The sequence below is a fragment of the Mauremys reevesii genome, linkage group 5, assembly GCF_016161935.1.
Source record: "Mauremys reevesii isolate NIE-2019 linkage group 5, ASM1616193v1, whole genome shotgun sequence".
Lineage (NCBI taxonomy): Eukaryota > Metazoa > Chordata > Testudines > Geoemydidae > Mauremys > Mauremys reevesii.
In genome coordinates this window covers 20,768,421-20,784,329 of record NC_052627.1, presented here as the reverse complement: position 1 = coordinate 20,784,329, position 15,909 = coordinate 20,768,421, and the positions used below count along the sequence as shown (strand labels likewise).

General features: G+C 44.6%; 1 protein-coding gene across 6 annotated transcripts in view; it reads right to left on the bottom strand.

Annotated features, from left to right (window-relative positions):
• Window positions 1-15,136, bottom strand: part of AFF1 (AF4/FMR2 family member 1) — a 170,081-nt gene extending 154,945 nt beyond the window's left edge. For all 6 annotated transcript variants that reach the window (XM_039540824.1, XM_039540825.1, XM_039540826.1 and 3 more), the window contains exons 1-2: window positions 14,998-15,136; window positions 3,049-3,111 (exon numbers count right to left, since the gene is read on the bottom strand). In XM_039540824.1, coding sequence (XP_039396758.1) covers window positions 3,049-3,083 — 35 coding nt within the window. In that variant the 5' untranslated portion in view covers window positions 3,084-3,111; window positions 14,998-15,136. The remainder of the gene's footprint in view (window positions 1-3,048; window positions 3,112-14,997) is intronic.
• Between the last annotated feature and the right edge of the window lie 773 nt (window positions 15,137-15,909).

The following is a 15,909-nucleotide window of genomic DNA, read 5'->3' as shown; positions in this document are numbered from 1 at the left end:
TCTCTTCCTTCAAACACCCCCCTCCCCACAAATCTCTCCAAGCTCATTCATCAGAAGCAAGCTCCCTGCCAGAACAACAGATGCAAAACCTGCAGACATATCTCCATTGCTACAATGATCAGTACGTTCAAGATCCAAGGGTCCTATGCATCCCTGTCCCAACATGTGGCGTAGCTCATCTAGTGCACCAAATGCCTCGACAACAACTATGTGGGTGAAACCAGACAATCACTATACTCTCCAATGAACTCAACTCAGGAAAATGATAAAAGACAGAAACACCCTATCACCTGTGCGTGAACACTTTTCACAAAGCCATCACTCTATATCTCACCTAGCCAGCCTTATTCTCAAAGGAAACCTGCAAAATACTTTTAAAAGATGAGCCTAGGAGTTTAAATTCATAACTTTGCTAGACACTAAGCATCATGGACTGAATAGAGATACTAGATTTAAACGATCTATAACCTCAAAACAACCCCCTCACCAGCCTCTCCCCAACCCCGTTTCTTCCCTATGACTGGAGTGGTTAACAAGTAACTTCACCTGGAATGGTCCCTTGAAATATGTGTTAACTACTTATGCTAAACAATCTGTTCCAACTTTTACTTAGCTGTGACACACTGATTTCCCAAACCTGAAGAGCAGCTCTGTGAAAGCTCTAAAACTTCTCTCTCTTCCACCAACAGAAGTTGGTCCAATAAAAGATATTACCTCACCCACCTTGTCTCTCTCTAATATCCTGGGACCAACATGGCTACAACAACACAGTACAAGAAAGGCTGTGGATTGTGATGGCAATACTGCTGGCCAATGGTGGGCAGGAAGTTGGGAAGGGGTGAGGTGGAGAAGATATTTATGGCCCTGATTCAGCAACACACTTTGGAATGGGTTTAGTTTTAAGCACATACTTGAAGTTCCACTACTTGGCTGAACTGGGGCCTATGACAACATCTCTGCCATAGTGCATGTCTGTTGGCTAGTGCACGAATAGCACTGTATAAATGTTAATCAGGGGTCCTTGCCTGCCCCGCACAGCTGGAGCAAGACTCCAGACCTGGTAGTGGAAAATAAGGATATATATTTTCACCCCTTTCAGGATGATTCTCTAAGCTAAGTACTATTTTGACTGTAACAACCGCAGAGTTTATGAATGCAGACAGTTGTTTAAAAGTGTTCTGCAGATGTTAAAAATAAGATATTCCTGAGAAAGAGGGGGTGGGAGGGAATAGCCAATCACTGTTTCAATATTTCAATTAAAAGAAATAGCTTTAAAAAACGAACCGTCTCGTTCATGAACAAGACTATCTTGCAGGCTGCACCCCACTGGCTCTCTGTAGCCATCACCAGGAATTCCTATCACATTGCTTGGCATTACCTCACTGTCATTCATAGGGTCCTAATATTTTAAAGATGTTCCACAAGCAACATATGCACTTTCATAAATGGTTAAAATTAACTTGGAGAGGTTTAGATACCTTGTTGGCTTTGGCACCAGAGCTGTAAGAAACCACACTGTGAAGAGTGTTAAATGTCCTGATTTATATTCCAATTGAATCAAGATAACAACCATGTGCAGAACGCAATGTACCCTGCAGACTCACAACAGCTGTCAGATTCATTTTGCTGTGATATCTGATCCCAGGATGAGGCAGAGATGTATGCTGGACAGTGATCGAATAAATCTCCATGATTTTTTTATTCATCCATGCTGTTATACATTGTATTCTGATATCCGTGTCTGAACACAAAGAGGACATTTCTCACATATCTATCCCATTTTAATGAAAAAAATTAAAGATAGATTAATTTTAGATAAGAGATTAGAGGAGGGATTGATTAGTGGTTAGTGAGCTGGCCTGGATTCAATTTCCTGCTCCACCACTGCCTTCCTGTGACACTTTGGGCAGGTAACAGTCGCTACGTGCCTGAGCTTTCCATCTGTAAAATGGGGATATCAGCACTTCTCTACCTCACAGAGGTGTTGGGAGGATAAATGTATGAAAGGTGATCAGATACTACTGTGATGGGGGCCATCTAACCTGAACCTGAGAAAGAGCCAGAATTTACCAATGTACATTGCCAAAGAGCCACAGTAATACGTCAGCAGCTCCCCGCATCAGCTTTCCTCCCCCTACCCCTCCCCCCGCTCCAAGCGCCTCCCACCCACTAGCAGCCCTGCTGATCAGCACCTCCCCGATCAGCTGTTTCATGGCATGCAGGAGGCTGGCCGGGGGTTGGGGGGGAAGGAGCGAGGGCACAGCAGGCCCAGGGGAGGGGGTGGGAAGGGGTGGAGTCGTGGCAGGGCCTGTGGCAGAGCCAGGGGTTGAGCAGTGAGCTCCCCCCCAGCACACTGGAAAGTTGGCGCCTGTAGCTCCAGCCCCAGAGTCGGTGCCTATACAAGGAGCCGCATATTAACTTCTGAAGAGCCGCATGTGGCTCCAGAGCCACAGGTTGGCCACCCCTGCTCTTAGATAGATACATTTCATTTGCTAAAGGGATCCTAAACACACCTCCCTTGCCTCCTGCACCTCCAAGGCATAAGCTCAGCACCTGCAAGATTCAGTCCACAGGTCAGAACAGCCCTTTAGCTCTCCTCCCATATGCTTGTGTGACAAGGTGTAGAAGCAATGCATTTTAATGGCACAATCAACCTCATGCAGATAATGGTGTGGAACAGGATGCATCAAGTTCTCTCGTTAACCCTGGGGAAGGGATCAAACCACTGTATATGTTTTAAGATAGGGCCCCACCCCACTTACCAAACCTGTGGAACTAGCAGCCATTGCTTTGGTGCTGCTGGATAAGTCTTTCCCCTCACTTAGAGTGGGTGTCTAATTCTTTATTTTACATTGCACTTATATGGAAGAAAGGTACAGTAATCTTTGGCTTTTACAAAGAACAGTAGATTGTTTTGTTTTAAATCGGTTTTCCCCTCACAACCAGTCTCAAAATGAATGAAGAGAGGTTAAATCTGAACCTATCTGAAAATTAGTTTAAAAAGTAAAAGAGAAGAGCGTGCCCAGTGTTCACGGGGTTAATTCCTACCCATTGGTGCTGCTTGGTGTGTCTGTGGATGCCATCACGACACTTCAGTGTAAATCAGCTCATCTGGAAGAGAAAAGGGGACATTAATACACAAGTAAAAAATATCCAGGTACTTTCCCTTTTGTAAGACATAGCACATAATATTCAGCCTGATCATAGGTGCCACCTAAGCTTTGCTGAGATAATAATACGGACCAATGGGATCACTTTTCTCCCAAACCGTTGCTCCCCGTAGATGGTCGTATAGGGCTGGACAGGAGGCTGGGTGTGTCTAATCTCCAGAGAAGTGCTCTCTTTCTAGTACCATGGCTGAAATGTCTTGTTAATTTGAAGCAGAAATTATGCAGAGAAGGAATAGACATTTACATTTGTGTGTGTATATCTGCCTTTCAGCTTTGGTTGTCTGAGGTGTCTGATCCATCAGATAGCTCCTTTGATAGCTTGTTTTCTAACGCCATATCGTAACTGAGCAAAATGCAGGTACCCCTACAAAAATAATGCTGTCTGATTATGATCTATGAGTGAAGACAAAAAGCAAAACCAAAAAATTGCCCAACATTTTTCAGCAGCTCTCCCCAAGATCAGCTCTCCCCCTCAAACCTGCAGGGCAGTCTGAGCCGTCATCCTGAATGACCATGTATTAGCAAGGCTAATACTCTATAGCAGTGGTCCCCAACCTTTTTGTGACCAGTAGCACATTCATGTTTTCAGAAGAGTGTGGCGGGCACCAACAATTACTCACATACAGGGCCGGCTCCAGGCACTAGTGGAGCAAGCACATGCCTGGGGCAGCATTCCATCCGTTCTGCAGAGTCAGAGCATTATTTGTTTGGGTTTGGTTTTTGGTGCCAGTTCTGGGCAGTGCAGAGAGAAGCCGGAGAGAAGCCGGGAGGACAGAACACTGGCGCCTGCAGCCCCGGAGAAGCTGGAGAGAAGCCGCAGCCCCGCGCCTGCCAGGGACCGAGAACACTGGCTCCTGCAGCCCCGGAGTTCTCTGTCCCCGGCAGGTGCGGGGCCGTTGCTTCTCTCCCCTGTTGGGCACTAGGCGGGTGCACATAAATGCCCCAGCGGGCGCCCTAGCGCCCACGGGCACCACATTGGGGACCACTGCTCTACAGAATAGGTAGTTTGCCTGAGGCAACAAATGGTTAGCAGTATTGCCAACCCCCCAAAATGTTCAAAAATCATGAGTCAGGCTCACCAAAAATCATGATATTGGCTTTAAAACCATGAGATTATGCAAAAATATTAGATTAGGTGTTCTTTTTATTTACTGTCTGCTTTTTGAGCCTTTAGGGTACACCAGGGTCACATTTTGAAGCTTTCTCCCCAGCTGCGCAGGCTAGAAATTTACTTTTTCTTTAAGAATGAAGGCTGAAATCATTTTATACCCACTTGACTCCATGAGCTGGGGCTTTAAGGAAAACAATAGTTATTATGAGACTCACAACAAAATCAGCAGAGTTGGCTACACTGCATTAGGACTATTGCTATGCATTAGTAAAATTCTGACACAGAGAAAGAAGAGTTCTCTGCCTCAAGAAGTTTACAATCTAAGAATCCGGTAATGAACCGTGCTTAGTCCTGTAAGTTGTCCCATTGGTCTGAACAACATTGATTTGAACTGTTGGCTTCAAAGGGACTTCTCACAGCAGTAAGCACTATACTCCTGAGAGAGCATTTACAGAATTAGGTCCTAAATGTCTAGGAGCAACACAAAACATTCAGTAATTGCTTGTGTTGTGTGGCACTGTGAGAAGATATTTGCCAAACAGAAATCCCTAGAACTAGCACCTAGTTAGCCATCATCTGATGTCACTACTCATGCTGGGCTCTTTAGCGTTTCAAGGCCCAGAGACGTCTTCTATGTTGGAGTTATATGAGCACTTGTTTGAAGCATATAACAGTTGTATTTTCCAACTGGGGGTGCCACCCATGGAAGCATCAGACTGGTCCAGGGAGACAGATATAGGGGAGGGAGAGAAGCTGCATGACACTAGATACCCCCTCTACATTCACTACAAATATGCCCTATAAATGCAGATAAAGCAAAGGGAAGCTCTTTGAAAGCTACCACTGTCTCCTCTCTCCTCCCAGCTGTGGTACCTAACTTCCCTGGATTACAGGCTCAAGCAGTAGTTTACCAGCCCGAACTTCTCTGTTCCCAGGACACTCAAGTTCAACCTCAAAAGCATGCACACCACAGCCACATGGGGAGAAGGAACAAAAGGATACCAATGGACACTCCGCTCAGAGTATCACTTAACCTTCTGGTGAATGGAGGAAACAAAAAAATATATGGCAAAATGGAATAAAATAAAAGGCACAACGGAAAGGAAAGAAAGAGCAGTGAGGAGGAACAGAGAAGACAGAAAGAAAAAAGAACACAGATATTATGTCCCATCACAGTTACTATGACATGCATTGAAATGGGTGGCTGTAACAAAAGAGTGCTATTCACAGCCAATTGGGTTTCAGTTACAAGGTATTCCTCTCCCCCTTGTTCATTAGAAAAATGAGGTCAATTAAAAAAAAAAAAGTTGGATCTGTGATCTACAAAGCCTTCCCTGTGCTCAACTCCATGCAAATGCTTGGAGCATATTTTATTACAAAGCTTGTGGCAATTACCACAATAATCACCTTGATTCCTCCTTCAGATCTACTCCAGTTGCCCAATGTCTAGTTTCTCAGGGAGGGTCTACACTTAAAATGCTGCATTGGGGCAGCTGCACCGCTGCTGCAGCGTTTAAGTGAAGAAGCTCCCATGCTGATGGGAGACCTCTCCCGTCAGGGTAGTAAATCCACCTCTGCAAGAAGCGATAGCTATGTCAACGGGTGAAGCTCTCTCGCAACATAGCACTGTCTATACCAAGGGTTAGGTTGGTATAACTATGTCATTTCACACCCTTAACAACTTAGTTATACTGATGTGTGTGTAGCGTAGACCTGGCTCCACTTGAATAGGTTGCACAAAACCTGAACAACAATAATTGGTTTAGAAGAAGTTTCAGGTAGCTTTTTAACAAATTGCTTTCATTAAGAGCTGAGAAGTGCTCCACAAGAAACTGCTTTTGAATAAGACCAATGTGAAATTCAAGACAGAAAATCGGCTCTGGATTAATTACGTACAAAACCCACAACAACCGAGGGGTACCAGGAGAAGGGAAAGAAAAAGGAAAATTGGAAATAAATGCTGGCAGGAAAACATGCACAGAAATGGTTAACTATCCGATCAGACCATTTATTTGCAGCATCCCACCCTACTGAGAGCATAAAACAGATTTACGGCTCGAGGACAGGCTGCAGTAGCATTATGTGAACCAGTGGGAGCTCAGCTCAGCCAACTGAAATTAAAAGGAGTGGACGAGTTGGTAACTGGATAAAGGGGCTGACCTCTAGGTCATCAGTTTAATTCCAGGCCAGAGAGCTACCATTAGAAAGTTGTTCAGTCTTTGGTGCACTATATCAAGCAAGTTTGGTGGGCTCAGTTTAACTTCTGACAGCATCTCTGTCAGATCACGGCCACCAAAACAAAACTTGTTCAAAAGACTCAGGAATAGATATGCATGGAGACTACACTATCAAAATATTGTTACATATAGACCAGTGGTCTCCAACGCGATGCCCAGGGGCACCATGGTGCCTGCCAAGGCATCTATCTGCGCCTGTGTATTGGCAGGCGGACAAGCATCCACCGAAATGCCGCCGAAAAGCAGCAACATCAAGAGGCGTCGCCACCGAAAAGCCACCGAAAAGCAGCAGCATCAAGAGGTATCGCTGCCGAAAAACTGCTGATTTTTGACGGCAACGCCTCTTGACGTTGCCACTTCTCGGCGGCATTTTGGCGGATGCTTGTCCGCCGGCCACGGTCCTCGGCGGCTCGTTGTCTGGCGCCCACCAGACAAAAAGGATTGGGGACCACTGATACAGACAGTAGGATGCAAACAGAAGAGATTCCACTTTGAGCACAACAATGTATGAGAGCAGCAGCCTCTCTTGAAGGTTTTGTTCCATTTATATTTGAGAATTTAAAGAGATCTAACACTTCCCACACTTCTCTGGGCTTTCCCATCACTAGTCACTGTCTAGCGTCAGAACCCCATCCTACCAAGTGCTGACCTCCTCCAAAGAAGTGCTGAGCTCCATCTCCTCATGTTGTCGTCGTTAGGTGTGGAAGGAACTGAGCTCCATTCAGGAGGTGCAAAGCAACTGTACCAATTGGCTTTGCATCCTTGGCTATCCACAGCTCAGTTATCCAAAGCTCCCCACTATCAGAAACAGGACTATGATCCCAACATCTGTTAATTTTGTTGAACATTCAAGTATCAAATCTTTACTATATTAACATATTAACATTACCCATGACACTTGGATACTAGAGGCTGTAAAGTATATAATAGATTTTATTTGATTATAGCAGAGGAATTAATAGTGCTCAAATACTATGTAAGAATTAAGAATGGATGGAATGCCTTGTGGTACATGCTCCCAGTCAGAGTTTAAGACATACTTGTGACATTCTATGATCAGTAATTTTGTTTTAAGAAACTGAGATGACACAGTTGTAGAAAAGGCAGCTCAGCCTGACAGTCTCAAGTTGGGTTTAAAATAAGCTAATGTAGGTAAACAATCCAGGAAGGGTTCTAAGTGGGTAAAGGGAGCAGCTCTCCAAACTACTACTCAAATGGTCCTAACATTTTGATCATGTGCAGCCAAAGGAGTTTGCCCCTCAGGAGAGGGATTGGGCCACAAGTGGTACAGTACTATAGAGGAACACCAATTCATCACAGATTAACTGGGCAGCATGGGGAGAGAAGCATGCACTGACAGTACCTATGTTATATCTGCTGTATGGATATAGGGAACATTAATCTCTGGGATAAAATTCTGATTCCGTTGAAGTCAATAGGAGTTTTGCCACTGACTTGATCTCACAACCAGGTGTGTTAATCCAGCAATGCATTCATTTAAGAGAGTTATTAACATATATCATATTTCAGTAAGCCACCACTAGCTGCAATTGTCACCTGTTTTCCGCCTCTCTCTCCCCCCACAGTTTGCATTTGCAAGATATTTGTTTCTAAACAGAAGCTTTCCCTTCCAATGTCAATTAATACAGTAAAGAAGTCTAGCTAAAATCCCTGGTTTTGTTCTCAAAGTGAGCACTCAACATACAAGTAATTTTTTCCCTTACAGATCTTTGACAGTTTCCTCCTTCACCAGTTTTGAATGATGTATGTTTCTTCCCCCTCCCACTATGTTTTAGAAATTCTAAGACGCCAGAGGTTTCCTCTAGAGCCAGAGTCAGGAAGTGAACTCTCTTTCAAATGGCTTACTGCAATGCTTTTTATAAACATAGCTTCAAAATAAAATCCAATGGTTTGTGAATAAATGTTCCTCAACTTGTCAAACTTTTTTGAAGAACAAAAACAAACATAATTGGGAACCATCAAAATGTAAATATTTATGCATGTTTATTCTTCTTACAAGCCACTAAGTTGCTACTCAGTAATACTGTCACTAATAGCCATGCAATACCTAGCACTTGTGATGCAGGGCTCCAACACTGATCTTTTATAAATCCCATGGAATGAGGCAAAACAGCATGGGCGACATGTTCTAATTGCTAGGGAGACTTTTACTGTGGAGTGGGAGGGGAAAGATGATAAACTGCTATTTGGAAGAGACTTATTTGTTGACGGTTTGCTTTGTAACTCTACACTTAGCACCTAAAGACTCTACAACTTTCAAACACCTAGAAAGGAGAGTGAGAGTTTGAAAGTAGTTAAAACAGTTTATAACTTTTATAATACAAGTTTCTAACACTCTTAGAAAGAGCTAAGTTCAAACTCTGACGTTGGGAGATAGGTAGGTTAGTGTTGAACACAAGTGCAAAGTGGCACTCACTAAGAATTTTTGCCAACAAATTTCCCATCACTGATACCACCAGTTCTACTCCACCCGTGAGGAGTATAAATGTAGACAAACTCCAAGCAGATGCTGCTATTTTAGCTGTCATGTCATTTAACCCTGCAGAGCGGCTGAGAAATTTAGTCAGGACTGAAAACTCTCCTGCAATGAGGCAGATTGGGAAATTCATTTCCTATATACATAGACACACCCTTTTAACATTTCTGTTTGGATAACTCTATCTTAGTGTAAGAAGTATTTCTTTTTTATACTATTTTGAACAGCAATGCAAACTTTTAACATAGTTTTTTAAGCAGTTGTATACATACACACACTTCTTATGAATGATCACTTCGGTTATTTCCTGGAGCTGTCGGGCACTCAGATACTACAGTAGTGGAAGACAAATATCTAAACAGGTTTTCATAGGATATCATTAACCCATCAAACCTAATTTTTAAGTGAATGTTATCAACCTTTTAAAAGTGTGGATGTACATAGAGATACTACAGTACTGTGTCATCTCAAAAAGAAGCTGTAAATTAGGGGTAGGCAACCTATGGCACACATGCCGAAGGCGGCACGCGAGCTCATTTTCAGTGGCACTCACACTGCCCGGATCCTGGCCACCGGTCCAGGGGGCTCTCCAGTTTAATTTAATTTTAAATGAAGTTTCTTAAAACATTTTAAAAACCTTATTTGCTTTACAGACAATAGTTTCGTTATATATTATAGACTTATAGAAAGACCTTCTAAAAACATTAAAATGTATTACTGGCATGCGAAACCTTAAATTAGAGTGAATAAATGAAGATTCGGCACACCACTTCTGAAAGGTTGCCGACCCCTGCTGTAAATAAATCTCCAGTGGCAGACTTCTATGGAAGGAAGTTTGGGTCACGGATCCTGGCACACTGGCAGGGAACTCCTCAACACTAGTTTACCAGGTTCCTGTGGCTGATCTCATAATATGTCCAATATAAAGTATTTAAGGACAACAGGAAGCCCTAACACAATCGGGAGCTTTTCTACAAACCACAACTTTTAGAATATGTAAGATACATATAAGCTGTTTAAAAAACACAGACAACCCAGACACCTGAAATAGCTGCATTAAGGGCAGTTTTTATGTGACATTGTTGAAACAGATGTTATGCTATCCCTTGTTCACTTTAACTTAAAAATACTTTTAGCAAATAAATGCACAATTCAGAGGTTTCAGCGTAACTTTGTGTTCCTAGCTACTGTTAGCCCCGCCTTCCTCTTCCCCATCAATGAATTCTACACTATGCTACATCTTATCTCATTGTGGGAGGCACCATATAAACACACAGTAGTAGACGGTCCCTGCCCCAAAGAGCGTAGTCTATATAGGACAGCTACAGGGTGGGGGAAAGGAGTATACCACAGAAGCAAAATGATGATTTGTAAATGTTATGTTAGTGCCACTTTTTTTTTTAAAGGACATTTCATTTCTCTACTGTAGTTTTCAAAAACTTATGGGAGTTGCATGGAGTGAGGCAGCTAAAGGCTGCACCCTATAATCCAGACGCTAACGGTCTAATAGAATGATTCAATGGGACATTGAAGTCTGTGCTGAGGACATATGTTACCCAATGAGAGAATGACTGGACTATATTGCTTCCTTGTTATTCACATACAGGACTGTCCCCCAAGAGTCTACAGGGTTTACTTCCTTTGATCTCCTTTACGGGAAAGAGGTGCAGGGACCCTTAGATTTAATACAAGGCCCTTAGAAGAGCAATATGGAAGAGCCTGTAGGGGAGTATGGCACTTGTTTTAAAGAGAATTTAAAGGCTATGATGGACACAATGCATCAGAACCTTGAAAGGCTGGTATGACAGGCATGTTGGAGAAAGGTCTTTTGATGTAAGTGACTTGGTATTAGGTTTGAATCTAGTGAGGAAAAACAAAGTTCAAGACTGTTGGGAGGGACCTTTTGAGGTAATAGAGTGAAGGAGGTCACCTACAATGTAACGAAACCCCACAGCAGGGAGTTGTGCAAACAGTACCTGTCAATAGATTGAAAACTTACCACAAAAAAGAGACGGCGGTGAATATGATTTATTGTGCTGATGAGAGAACATTTACTGCCCCTTTAATGTATTTGGTCCTGGAGAGTGAGGAAGAGACTCCACTGGAGAGCACTGAAATTTGGGAGGGTTTGAACCCAACCCAAAAGTAGGATATGTTGGCCTTCTTGAAATACCACAAGCAGGTATTTTCCAACCAGTCAGGTTTAACTAACAAAAGAATGCATTCCATTGAAACTACAACGTCCTGCCCTGTTCCTAGCAAACCATACCATGCTGTGGAGAGGGATAGCTCAGTGGTTTGAGCATTGGCCTGCTAAGCCCAGGGTTGTGAGTTCAATCCTTGAGGGGGCCACTTAGGGATCTGGGGCAAAATCAGTACTTGGTCCTGCTAATAAAGGCAGGGGGCTGGACTTGATGACCTTTCAGGGTCCCTTCCAGTTCTAATGAGATAGGTAGTTCTCCATATATATTATTTTTTAAAGATAAATTCAGGAGAAAGTGGAGAGCACGCACATGGGAGCAATCTCTAAATCAAAAAGCCCATGGGCATCTCCTACTGTGATGGTACTTAAAAGGAATAAACCCCTGAGATTTTGCATGGATTTTAGAAGGGTAAATGACATCACCCAACCTAATCCTTACCCTACACCCCAGATAGAGGACCTTCTGGATCTACTGGGCAGTGCAAAATTCATAAATACTCTGGATTTGACTCATGGATACTGGCAAATTCCCTTAGATGCTGATGTCCAGGAAAAGTCAGCTTTCATAGTGGAATGTGGCCTGAATTTAAGATTATGCCTTTTGGATTAATTAAGCCTCTGAAAGGTAGCCCCCACATTTTCAATGAGGTGCTGCAGGGTTTACACACCTCTATCAAGGCCTATGTAGACAACTTTGCTGTTTTTAGTGACTCCGAAAAACCTAGATTACCTGAACCTTGTGGGAATCGTATTGCAGGGGCCTAGAGAAGCCAGCCTCACAATCAAGGTGTTAAAATGCAAGATGGGGGCCACAGAAGTATCTTAGCTAGGACACAGGGTGGGCAGTAGGTTTGTTCTCCCTGACCCTTTAAAAGTAGAAGCCATTCAGAATTGGCCTGTCCCACAAACCGAGAAGCGGGTCCAATCCTTTATCAGTCTTGCCAATTAACACCAGGGGATTGTAAAGGAGTTCAGTGACATTGTGGCCTCTATAAACAGACCTTATGAAAAAGGGGAAGCCAGACCAGGTGAATATGGACTGGTGCCCAAGAGAAAAAGCCTCTTTCTGTCCTTGAAGCCTGTCTAAAGAGTTAGTTTTAGTCAGCTCTGATTTCTGCAAATCCTGTGTGCTGTGCACTGATGCTTCTAACACTGGGTTAGGTGCAGTGCTAACACAGATGAGGGTGTGGGACAAGCAGCACTCTATTGCCTTTTAAGTGAAAAAGTGACCTCCACTGAACAGAACTATGCTGACACAGAGAAGGAATGTTATGCCATTGTTTGGACTATTACGCAACTTAAACCTCATCTGTATAACAGAAAATTTAAATGCTATCGGCCCACTCCCCGCTAACATAGCTGTGCGAAGCCAGAGGGACCAATTCAAAACTATTACACTAGAGCCTAGGTCTGCAGGAGTAGGACATGGAAACAGTCCATATCAAGGTAAAAAAAATATAAAATGCAGTGGTAGATGCCTTGTCAGGAGTAGGGAGACCCTGAGGCATATTCAGGAGCACCAGTGACATCCCTTTTTACACCATTTTTGCATTGGGGGTGTGATGCCAGAGGTCCCCATGCTTCAACTGAATACTGACAAATGCATAGCTGAAATCAGTCTGGCTCACCCGTGTGTTATTGTTAAAATAGGTATTAGAATTATATATTGACTTTATGGAATGCCTGTAAGTTGCTGCATGCATTAATCTCACTTATAACATCTGTATCCCATAGTAGAAGGTAAAATTTGAGTGTTTGCATTGTAAGACACGCCATGTAAATCACAGGACAGGAGAGAGACATTAACTAGCATCAGGTGCTGATCTCCAAAAGAAGGTGTCACATCCTGGCCAACAAGGAAAGGCCCATCAACACCAGACAGATGAGAGTGGAACACTAAAAAGAGGACTAAAGACTGTTGTTTACTCTTCCTACCCCCATGAAGAAGAGTCTTGCAAATTAATTCCTCCCATAAGCTGAGTTTTTAGCTCACAGCGGAAGGGGGGTGGCGGGGAGAGAGAGAGAATAACAAGGAGGAACTGTACCTTTATGCTGCTTTGACTACAAGGAACAAGGATTACTAGGCATAAGCAAAAGATCCCCAGCATTTAGCCTGAGTTAGCCCTAAAGGATATATAGAGCTTGCTTGTTATAGAAGCTTCTATTACGTTTTGAAATTTAAGACTGGAGCTCTTCTTCAGCTTAACCTATTGTTATTCAATAACAGAATTTGATCCTTTATTGGTAATGCTATTTAAATAAAGTGAGGGCTTTGAAGGGCCACAGGATTAGAGCAGTTCACATGCATATTCCTCTTTCTGGTTTAATTTTTTTTTTAATCATTTAAAATGTGAGCCATTGCATTATGTTAAAAGTAGATGGATGCTTTAGGGGTTAACTACTGAGGCCATGTCTACACTAGCGAGCTTACAGCAACAAATGCAGCTGTAAGATGACTCGTGTAGCAACTCCACACTGAGGGGAGAAAGGTCTCCCATTGACATAATAAAATTACCTCAATGAGCAGCGGTAACTATGTCAGCAGGAGACGCTCTCCCATTGCCATACTGCTGTGCACGCGAACACTTACGCGGACGAAACTTATATCGCTCAGGGGTGTTTTTTTCACACCCAAGTGACAAATTTTGCTGACATAAATGGTAGTGTAAACCTGGCTTTAGGCCCCAAACCTGCAGATATTTAAATGGATGAGTATCTTAGTGGGACTGCTTACATACACAGGTACTCAGAGTGGAGCAGTTTGCGAACCTGGGGAAAAGAACATGCCTGAGAAGAGCTGGAAGCTTGCCCCTTGGGTTAAAAGGGTGACCTCTGGTGGACAAACATATCCTCAGGTTTCAGAATTGCTCACTGTTGACGTTTTGTTTACCTATAGTTAATATTTTTATTATAATGTTTCCTCAAATGTTTCCATTACAAACCAACAATATAAACTGTCAGTTCAACAAATAAAATAATAAACACCAGTAATAATTATATCATTAAAATGATTAGAGTGGATATTTATAGCATATCATTTTCATATGAACAAGTCCTTTGTACGTGTCTTAACAACCATACTAAATACAGATGACTTTGAGCAAAACAGTAGTCTACTCCATCCAGTATAAGGGGAATAAATTAGATACTTAGCTCAATGCTGCGTTTTATGTGGAAACACAAAAGAGAAAAAAAATCACAGCTTGAAGAAAAAGAGAGAGAGACACAATTGCTGGAAAATGACTCACTACCCACAAGGCAAGAGCTGAAATTATACAGATTTTTATAATCCTGTAGAGTTGAAATGCAAGACCCAATACTTGGTGGCTGTTAAGCCGTCTTTAAGAAGGAATACAAGATTTCACACAAGTGGAAGTGGTAAATCCTGTGCAAAGCTAATTAAGACAATGAAGTTTTGCAGTCAATGTCAACAGACCCTTCTCACATCCCCATCAGGAGTTCAGTCCCTCCCCCATACTCCGGACAATTTTTTTTTTTAAGTCACAAGGTCATTAAATACAGCGACTGGCAGCTGCTTGCTTTCACACTCACGCTCTTGCTGCATTTGTTTATAAAGCAATACAAAGCCCCCCCCCGGCCATGGGAAAGTGTGAGCGCCTATCCCCGAAGGCTGGAAAACCCAAGGCAGGAAACAAGGGAGAAAAGTTTTCCAACAACCTCCCCTGGTAACTGCCCGCTTCCTTCTCTCCCCGGGCGCTGCTGCAAACACCCCCTCACTCCCTCTCCAACATCCCTCCCACGGACCCCAGGTCTCTCACCTCGGCCAAATCGCTGCGAGCTCCCCGGGGGAAGGGCTGGGGCAGGGTCTTCTTCTGAGCGCTCCCTGCCTCGCAGGGGGAGGGGAGAACGGGGATGATGATGCTGCGCTGCTCCGCTCCGCTCCTCCCGGACCTGTTGCAGCAGCAGCAGCAGCAGCAGCAGCAGCAGCACGGAGCCCGGGCGCTCCCCCCACCCCTGCCTCCAGCTGCTGCAGCCTGCGCGCACGTCGGGCAGCGGGAGGGAGGCGGCCGGGCGCTGGAACGCGCAGGGAGGCGCGCGCGCGCGCCACAAGGGAGGTAGGAGAGGGGGAGGGCGGTGGGGAGAGCCCAAGCCCCGCCCCCTTCGCTCGGGGCACGCCCCCTTGAGCCGAGCGCGCGCAGGAATCCTCCCCCCGATCGTGTCCGGGAACGCCCGATGCGCCGCGGCTGCAGCCAGCTGAGCAGCTGCTGGGGGTGCCCAGGCCTGCGGTCCCTGCCAGGCCAGCGGGAGCTGTGTCCCCGCCCCTGCTGCCGAGCAGTGACCCAGGGCAGGCGCCTGAGAGCGAGGGAGGCACAATTAAATGGGGGGGTTCCCCGGGTGCTGCATGGTCCAGCCCGTGGGGGCGCTGGGGCATGGCATGGCCCAGCCGGTAGGATGTGGAGGATGGTGCTTGGTCCTTGGAGGGCGGGGGGGAGGAGGTTACATGGCCAGGCCATGAGGGTGCTGTGTAGCCTTTGGGACACATGGTTGCTGGGGATGGATCAGAATCTTTGCAAGCCCAGGGCACGTTCCTCACCCTTCCCTGAGTCAGCCCAAGAGTTGTTGCCACCAGGGTGACCTGCATGCCCAGTTACAGGTGGGGCTTGAGCCTCATCTTGGAAGTCATAGGCATGGGAACTAGGGGTGCCAGCTGCCAGCCCCCTGCGCCTGGG